Here is a 10,292-nt window from a genome sequence, read left to right as displayed (position 1 = left end):
TGTTTTAGTCCTTCCATTACTTGTTCATTTTTTTATTTTTATTTTTATTTCTCTCTTTTGTAGAGGGTTGTCTCTCCATAAGGTTTTTCTCCTTTTCTTTATTTATCAAAGTTTTATTTATTTATTTGGGTACTTAATATGGCCTTCTGGCATTTGCACTATTTTCATGTTTCTTATTGTCCCTAAATTGCATCTAAAGGAGTCTAATATATATACTTTGGACATATTTATCCTAAGTATTAATATTGTACATAGTGTCTTAAGTTAATTAGATAGTCATAATTATGATATTTTCTATTTTGAATTTGTCTATCCTATCATCTAGGATAAGTTTTATTTTCTGCTTTTTATAGTTTTAAGTAGCGTATCTTATGTGATTGTTCAGATTGTGAATAAGAAATTGCATTGAGTGCAGCAATCTTGTGAACTTTTTTGTTTTGCTTGTGTAGAAGAAATATTGCAGAAGATTCTAATAAAAATATATGTATGAGATTGATGTGCATGCACTCCAAACTCTTTAGAATGAATTTTGAGTCGCTCTACTAAAATATAATCAAGAGTCGTGAATTGAGAATACTAATCATTAATAAAAAATTGTCAACCAAATTTAATACTCACAATAAATATTATCTTTCAAAATAGAGATTGATTTCATATAAAAATAATATTCAACTTTTAAAATTTTTAAAGAATTGTATAAAAACCTCCAGAAAATCCATACAAAACAATATTTTTAATGAATTGTATTAAAACAAAAACTGCTAGTTATGAACACAAGTGACTTTATACTACATATATTCACATAAGGTAACTATCACGACATCACAACAAACCATGTTAAACATGCATCCTCCATCATGTGACTTTATGCAATATAATTCACCTTAGCTTTATGATAAGAAACCTGGACATCAAGCATTGCAGCAAACCATGTTAAACATGCATCCTCCATCATGTGACTTTATACAACCACCTAAGCTTTATGATAATAAACCAGAACATCAAGCATTGCAACAAACCATATTAAACATGCATCGACCATCATATGACTTTATACAACATAATTCAGCTCAGCTTTATGATAACAAACCCTAGACTAGAATCAACAATTATTAAGAAATCAACTGAGAGCTAAAATAAGGCTATACAAAACCTCATTTCAATAAAGTTCAGTCAGATTGCTTTCTTCATTTCCTCCATCATTTGACTTTATACAACATAATTCACCTCAGCTTTATGATAAGAAACCCTAGAACTAGAATCAAAAACTATTCAGAGATCAACTGAGAGCTAAAATAAGACTATACAAAACCTGGTTTCAATAAACTTCAGTCAGATCGCTTTCATCATTTTCGATCCACGCCTCATCAGGAAGATTTTCCCTCTAAAGGAACGGCAGTCCTCGTATGCAGGCCTCCTTCAGAAGTTCATTCCGCCCTCCCCACCACTGAGAGTCATACAAGCCCATCTCCCACTCAAATAACCCCTCCGTGATTTCAAATGATTTAAGAGATTCCAGTTGAGTTATGTGTCCATCTACCTCTTCAAAACTGCTACCCAAAGAGGCAGATGATTCACACAATAACTCATGGGTTTTCTTCCTTTCAGTCGAACACGAGCTTATGACTTGAGATTCATGAGATTGTAGAACACCATTATTGAAATCAACACCCACTGAGAGGCACTTCGGAGTGGTGGATGGATGATTCATATTCAACATACTATCCAAATGTTCCATAAACTCATGTACTGCTGCCTCAGGCACATCAGGGGTTAGCCTCTCCTTTTCCGTACCTTGATTTGGAACAGGAAATACCCCATATTCCTCCTCTTTATTCTGAGGGCAATAGCTAGAAGATTCGCTTGTACTTGACATAGATTGATGACAAACATTCACCTTGTTCATAGAGTCATCAGATGTAAGGACTTGTACAGGAAAGTTCAGCTTGGCATTTTTCCCTCTAACTTTTCTAGCTTCAAGATCATAGACAAGTGCAGCCTCCTCTGGTGAGTTGTATGTTCCAAGCCAAACCCTAATTCCTTTGATGGGATCTCTGATCTCTGCAGCCCATTTGCCAGATGGACGTTTCCTGAGCCCTATCCACTTGTGATTTGCCTTCCTTTTCTTCTCTTTTCCTTTTCTTGCCATATTTTCCTCTTTTTTCTGGCAATGAAGATCTGCTGCTTGACTTGACCTAGGAAGGGCTTTACCAAGATGGTAATCTGCAAATTTGTCAAAGCTTATCCACGAGACTCCTGCACTCGTTTCTCGGCCATTAATCTCGCTGGGTATAAGCTTTGATTTTGCTGTTCGCCAACACATGTTGTCTATAATAATCAGGGAAACTGAGAAACTGAGAATTTCTGTCTGCTTCAAACTAGAAACCAAGGGTTTATTTTAACCTGCAGGGTTCCCTCTCCTGGCGGATTGGAAAACCAATATGAAGCCACGCGTCAGTAATCAATGATGAATTTTAAATCTAGAATTATTAGCAACGTGTATGAGTTAGGAGTCGGTACCTACTAGTCTACACCTTAACCAAATATTTCACATCAAATATCCCACTTGTGGGTACGCAGTCGTGGTGATAAGTAAACCACGTGTCCCGCACCTTATTTATAGTATAAAATAATGGCCAACATAATGATTTTGAAAAGCAAAAATATATCTCTGAACAATTATTATTCTTCTCCATTAAAATATAATACAGTAGTTTACCTTTCTTAAAAGGTGTTCGGTAAAGAATTTCAAATAATGATGTGTAGATTCATTCCAGGTAGATTGCAATGTAGGTACACCCTTCGGCGGAGCAGTAATTTGAGTCTCTTTAGAGCATATTTTAATTCATTCCAGGTAGATTGCAATGTAGTACACCCTTCGGCGGAGCAGTAATGTGAGTCTCTTTAGAGCATATATTAATTATATATATATATATATATATCTCTTTTTTATTTAAGAAGAATGTGATGGTTATGGATTTACAAATTCAAGATTAGATTAAACAGTTTCAAAACATCAACAAGACATATCAATATTGTTTTAGTTCAAGGTTTAACTCTTCTTTATTTTGGTGTTTAGCTTTATGTATATTCTTGTTATTCTTATGAATTTGTAACTTTCTTGTTATTTTTGTGAATTTGTAACTTAAATCTCATTCAGATACCTGTTGTAGCTGCTATTCTTTGTAAATTTGTTTTGTTCCATATAAAAAATAATTATTTATATATGTTATAATTTTCACTTAGAATTTGATTAATTGGTCAACCATATCTATTAATTTTTGGGTGATGAAAGGGGAACAAAAATATCACCTCTAACACAGCAGGATTGAAATTGTAGGAGATTGTCATGAAATTGTTGGTTTATTGGAATGTTAGGGAGAACATTAGTACTAGAGGATGTTGTAAAGTTCAATGATCTTTGTTTGTTTTAGACTTATTTGTATTGGGTTGTGTCTTATCTAATTGTTAGTGTAATATAATATATTTGTGTAAATGCTGGTAAAATAATATGAATTCATTTGGCATTTTAACGGTTTAGATTAATTTATAATTTCGTTTATTTATTATCTTATATTATTTTGTAGGTATAAATAATTTCAAACTTGGAAATTCAAATTTAAAAATAGGTTCAAGACAACTACATTTTTTTAGTCTTTATGTATCCATTAAGTATACAAATTATATGTTAAAGTATTGTCTAAAAGATAAACCCTAATTAATTTACGATCTTACAATCTTAATTTATTTAAGCATTAGAGATTTGTCACATGTATCAATACTAGCTTAGCATCAATATGACATTAGCATTCACAACACTCTAGTCATATTACATAATTGATTGGCATATCTCCAAGAATCATTTGAGATATATTATATTAAATCTAGGAGCCTACAGGAAATAAAATCATCCTTACCTAGAAAACTCTCAAATGCATTTGAAAATACTATTGGTCATTTGTTATAGAATGACACACTAATGCAAGTACAAATTTAAGGATAAAATAGGATAAATCAATTTCATGAGTAGAAATTGATTCTTAATAAATGTCTAGATTTGCTAGTGCTTAAACAACTAAGAGGGAAGAAAAATATATCAGCAATTGGATATTAACTCTCTATTAAAATCCAAATCTTTGATACAATGGTGATTCCATTAGAAATTTTTAAATTGGCTAAATCAAAATCTAGAATCTAAAGCTGAATGCCATATTTTCACTAAGGTTTTTACTTTCATTGTTAAATATTTATATGATATTGATCAAACTAATCATTGTTCATTGATTAGTCTTGCACGATGGCTTCTGCATTACCCCCATCTTTGGTCAATGCACATTCATATTGTAGGTATTATATTTTGTTTTTCATGTTAGTTGCATATTATATAATACCCTTTAATTGCTTATTTTGAATAACTTTGATATTAGGTTTGAAACCATAAGGACAATGTGATTAAGACTAATATTTATTAATTTGAATAAAATGAATTAATTTTAATTATGTTATTTTTTTATAATAGGTATTTGATTAATGATAATAAATATTATATTTATTTATATTAGATGAGCAATGTTTAATGTGAAATATAATTAAAATAATTGGTAATGGCATAATCTGATGGTTAAGTGTTCTATTTCTTGTCATAATGTTCAAATCCATGCTCAAGTGTTATTGTTGTGCATTCTTGTTGCAGATGAGGTCTCCTATTTGTGGCCTCGCCATTTGATAACTCAAATGAATTCACCCCAATATAAAAGAAAAAGAATAATAGTTAAAATAATGTTTTAAGGGTATCAATATCATATTGTTATTTTAGACTAGCACTTGTTTGCAAAATGATTTATGCACAATAAACATTTGAAATGATAAATATATAATCAATATTTTTATATTATTTGATAAATATTTTATATTAATATTATTTTAGTCGTGATTCCCAAATTAACTTGTAAAATTTAATGCCTAGTTGAATTAATCTAAGTGTGTACCTGATTGCTAACAATGATAACCATAAATGGAGTGAGGTTTTAAAATGTTTTCATAAAGAGTCTACTAATATCTAGTGATAGTTCACAAGAATACCAATAGAAAAGCAATCTACACTTCCATGTGTTGATATTAATCACAACTAAGGAACTTGGATTCCTTGAGAAACACTATAAGTAAAAATAAAGAACAGTGTGCCTAAAGAAAATGAGTTGAGATTGTCAACAGAATTCATATTAAAGAAGAGGTGTTTGGAGAATGTCATGTGTAATATGAAATAGATTGGTGAATAGTGGAGAAAAATGCAAAAAAAGAGAGATATTTAGATGGATGTCAAATAATAGTTGGAAGTTCAATAAAAATGTTATGCACAATAAATAAGATCACTCGATAAATTTTTCTCTACAAGGGTTTTGCATACTACTTGCTCCTATCTTGCATTACTCTACATTAACTATGGGAGTCCTTTTAGTTTTATAATGACCTCACCCAAATTTAGCCTAGTTATTTATGCTAGTGTTGATGCTTTGGAGATTGGTTATAATGGTTCCCTTGAATAAATATCCTCAAAATTTCATGCCCAAAGTTTTTCATGAGGTATTCCTTTTGATAAAAACATGCATATGGTTTTACCCATTCCAGATTGCAATAATGCATGGCAATGTCTGGAGCAACATACTCTTATAAAATATTTTGTTCGGAGGGTTCCCCTTGAAAGTATGCTCAGAAATTGAGTTTCCAAGGCATGGAACCCTCATGGAGTTCACCTAGATGGTGTCCAAAACTTGACAAAAGTTTTTTTTCTTTTTTCTTTTGCTAAGAAGTTATCCATGTCTGTTCCATTCTTTAGCATGGCCATTGGTATGTTAGTTATTCTTTGCTAGTTTTATAGACTTGGTCTTGAGACTTTGTCATCTTTGATGATAAAATATTTGTGTCCAAATTTGGGTAGAATTTATTGGGTTTCCTTTTCCTTGCTAGCCTTTTTTTCTTGTTATTGCTCAATCTCTTGGCAAAGTTATTTATGTTTGAACTAGATGTTTTTTCATGCTCAACCCCTAGACCAAGTCTATGTCAAGGTTGATATGTTTCCTAACCTCAAAAAGACTATCCATATTTAGATAGGAGGTCTTTACCACACTAGTGTTTTTTCTATATGAATTTTCCCAGCACTTGTTTTCATTGCCTATCATTACAGCACAAAAGTAAAGATTACCCTTCAGCTACTCCAAGGGCTAAGTCAATGCTTAAGTTTTCTAACCCACCATATGTTCCCAAGGTTTCAATACTAGAGGAAAAGTGGACCAAATTACCTGCAATGGGAGACCTATTACATATAGCAATGTGAAACCCAATGAACCAACTTTTATGTAGCCACCATCATCGATGGCATTTTTACACCCTTTTCAAAAAGAGAAGGAGGTTATAGCTCTTGTTGCCACTGAGGCTTCTATTCATCCTACTTTTGTGCAAACACTTTAGTCAACACTAGTGCTCTCAGCTTAGAGAAGTATCTTACGTCACTCTAGCAACCCTTATGTGCATCCAGAGGAAGGCAAGATCGTTACAAAAAGTGGAGAACAAACTTCCTAGTTTTCAAAAAGCCTCTAATTTCATACAAAATCATTTCTCCTCTCTTGAGGATAGTGATGAAATGGAATATTTTGAATCATGAATTTTATTTCATAGAATTTATAAGGTCTCATTGACCTCACCAAGAAGTAGTCCATCTGGGATACTTGACAAAATTATCCTAGTATTGATGCGTTATATCTTCAAGAAATTAAAATTTATGATTTCATGCTCTCTTCTGCATGTTGGATTATCTGGCTACATTCCAATCAAGATATGGGATGTGGAGGCATTATCACCCTATTTGTGTCATGGAAGAAATATTGTGTTATTAATCATGGGTCTGATCCTACTCATAAGCTTATGTGGATCATCATTTAAATTCTTAATGATTTGTTTGGTATCATTTGTTGGTATTTTGGTATGGGTTTGTCATTGATGTCAACACCTATCAACTCTGGCACTTTGGAGAATCAACAGCATTCACTAGCAAGCAAGTGACTTATGCACAGTCACCAGTATCTGGTACACTGGCAGGATATAATGTTCACCGGCACTTGGAATAGCATGCAAAACACCTGGTTATGTTGAAGACATTGTTTTGGAGTTTTGTTCATTGGCATATTCGTATTTGCATATTTGATGTTACCGGCAAATAGGTCCAGGATATATACCAACAGGTTTATCTTTTCCAGATTAGCACGACACACTATGGAGATGTCTCATTATTGTTGTAAATGCATCAAGCCGACATGTTGAATCGGTTATTGCATCGGACATTGTTTTGTTTGTAAATTGATTTTATTGTAATATCCTTTAGAGCCGACCAATTAAAATTGGTCTTAGGTTATGATATAAATGTAAGATCTTATTTGTAAGATCATGTGTGGAATGCGATAAAGAATCGTGTGAAGGTATATGCGAGAATAAGAAGAGCTATACATGCAGACATCATTTGAAGGTTGAAGGAAGGTTTTTGTGAAGACAATCAGAACTACACTGGTACTGAATCCAACATATAAAGATGCTAATTTGAGCAGTACATCCTTATTGGATTTAATCATCCAATTGTAGTCAGTGTGACTCCTATTTGTGTTTGAGCAGTGAGATTTAGGCTTGCCGGTATTACAATTAACTGATAAAATTGTCTATCGGCATTAAAGACTGGTTTACCAGTATTAAGCATTAAGTTGGTAAAGTTGTTTTTGGTTTGAATTTGTTAGACAACTGATCCCCCCCCCCTCTCATTTGTCTCTGGGACCTAACATCATTAACGTTTATGCTCCCAATGACATTTTTGAGATAACTTCTCTCTGCATTAGATTGTGGATTCAATGCCTTATGCCATTTGGTCCTTTTGTGGTGACTTTAATATGGTTGAGGTGGCTTCTAACAAGGAGAGGTTATTTCCTTTTTGTTGGATAGCTAATGAATGGGAGGTATAGCTCTATACGAGAAATAAATTGTCTCTTTATGATCCCAATACTTTCCACCGCCAAGAGCATGTTGGGTGGAATAATTAGAGTAATTTTTTTGGTGATAAATGATAGATTTATTAATCATCTTGATTGTACTATGATAACAACATAATATTATTTACTTTTGAAATGTTTCAAGCTTTGTCAATGATTCCTCTCCTCGAGGCCGCCTTATAAGACTACTTTCCCATCAAATTTAGTATTAATTGGAAAATGGATCCTAATCAGCCTTCAAAAATATAGTTATTTTTTAATACTTCCTTGCCAATTCATAAACCCACATTGGCCCATATTCAATGGGTTTGGATTCTTGATTATTGTCCTACTCAACAATTTGTGTGGATTGCTTAATAGAATCATGCTATTTGAGGCACGTCTCATTTCCTTCACATTTATGGATGCCAACTTGATATGTTCTATTTGTAGTCCTATGAGGCCACCACATTGGATCATTATTGTGCCATGGAGGAACTTTCCACCAATCCCTTCTCTCAAAACTTGTAGGCTAGGGTGGCTCAACTCTACCACCAAAAATAGATTGTAAATAGCCATATAGAAAGAGGGGCTCAAATCAAAGACATACATTACCAACTAAAGGTAGGTGATTGTGATTATAAAGAGTGTCTCTATGAACTTATCACTTCCCACCAAGAAAAAATCAAAGATGGCTAAACGGCTCTCTTTGAGCTAGAGGACATTCTTTAAGAATTTATTGATCTTTATGAGACTTTTTTCACTACTTAGGATGCCTCCCTTAAGTGAGACAAAGCTCTTCAAGATTTACTTTGGGTGGTCCTAGTTAAGCTCTCCAAATCTCAAAAAGCCTTCTGTGAGAAATTGCCCACGCTTGAAGATCTTAAAGAAGTTATCAATTTTATAGAAGATGGAAAAGGTCCTTGATATGATAGATTCCCTTATGAAATATATAAATCCCTCTAGCATTATATGGGTCTGGATTTGCACAAAGTTTATCTTGAAGTTTTTCAAAACTAGTCTCTGGGATAATTAATTACCAAAGACAACATTAACTTCATACCTAAGATTCATGGGCTATAATGTTGCACGACATCTCCTACAAAATTAATCTGAAGGCCTAAGCTTTGAAGATTAAGCACCTACTCCCATAAATTATTTAACCTAAATAGATTGGCTTTATTAAATCCTGATTCGGCTTGGACAAAATTATTTATAATTTTGAAGGCATGGAATGGGTCCATCATTCTCGATAACAAACCTTGATCCTCAAAATTGATTTTTATAAATCCTATGACTATATTAAATGGCCATCCATTTTATCTATGTTGGGTGATCTTGGTTTTTGCCCCTATTTCATTCAAACTATTAAAATGGTTGGAGATGCCTCTATGTGTATCACCGTTAATTGCCACCAATCTAAAGCTTTTGGGCTCCATAGGTCTATTTTCCAAGGTTGACCTCTTGCCCCTTCTCTATATGTTCTAGATGTTGAGGGTTTTGGGTACTTCTTATATCATTCAATTTGTGTTGGGTATGATATGAGATTCCCTTGCCTGAGTCACCTAACTAGATAGTTAATCATCACTTCATGGATGGTTCTTTTCTTAGATTTGTTTCTCACACTTATTGAAAATGAGAAAAATATTAAGGAGCATCCCAGTTCATTTACACCTTTTGTTTGGCTTCTACATATGTCATTCAATGGCATAAGACTCAATACTACAAGAAATCCTTTCTCTGTACTCCATCTTGATTTCTCCAATATGGGTGGAAGTGGATAGGGCATGATGAAATATTTTAATTCTAGAAATTATTTTTTCTTTCTAGGCTTTGTCAGGGGAGCTTTGGATAGAATTCCTTACTAGAATAGAAAAAAAGCTTTCTTTTTGGATTACCAAACCACTTATGCTAGTTGGTAATTTTAACGTGTGCTCTAAAGTTCTCGTAGCCATGTTTACTACTCTTCTTGTCGAGCTCCCTCTATGACATCTTATTTGAAGTTAGAAAAGCATTTGAGAGATTTCTTGTGGTCCTCTTATGAATACCATAAGGGTTTTCATAGAATTTCCCTAGCGTTTTATTGTCCCCCACGTGACTCTGGTGGTCTTCATCTCCTCTCTACCTAGCATCAAGGCATGGCCCTTTGTGAAAAATCAATTATTTGTTCTTGTAGACACCTAAAATTATCTTGCTTAATTAAATTAATATTTTATTTATTTAATTATTTTATCCTAAGTCTTCTATTAATTAAATAAATTCTTACTTATTTAATTAATTCAT

At 33.0% G+C, this 10,292-nt stretch overlaps 1 protein-coding gene across 1 annotated transcript; it reads right to left on the bottom strand.

Annotated features, from left to right (window-relative positions):
• Nucleotides 1-689: 689 nt before the first annotated feature.
• LOC131054526 (uncharacterized) lies at nt 690-2,427 on the bottom strand. Its single transcript, XM_057989058.2, has 2 exons — nt 1,313-2,427; nt 690-904 (listed from the first exon to the last, which is right to left on the bottom strand). Exon 1 carries the CDS (start codon nt 2,321-2,323, stop codon nt 1,385-1,387), a length of 939 nt encoding a protein of 312 aa, XP_057845041.2. The 5' UTR covers nt 2,324-2,427; the 3' UTR covers nt 690-904; nt 1,313-1,384.
• Between the last annotated feature and the right edge of the window lie 7,865 nt (nt 2,428-10,292).

This window comes from Cryptomeria japonica, chromosome 7 (genome assembly GCF_030272615.1).
Source record: "Cryptomeria japonica chromosome 7, Sugi_1.0, whole genome shotgun sequence".
Taxonomy (NCBI): Eukaryota; Viridiplantae; Streptophyta; class Pinopsida; order Cupressales; family Cupressaceae; genus Cryptomeria; species Cryptomeria japonica.
The sequence above is the reverse complement of the archived record's forward strand: the minus strand, read 5'-3'. Positions and strand labels throughout refer to the sequence as shown.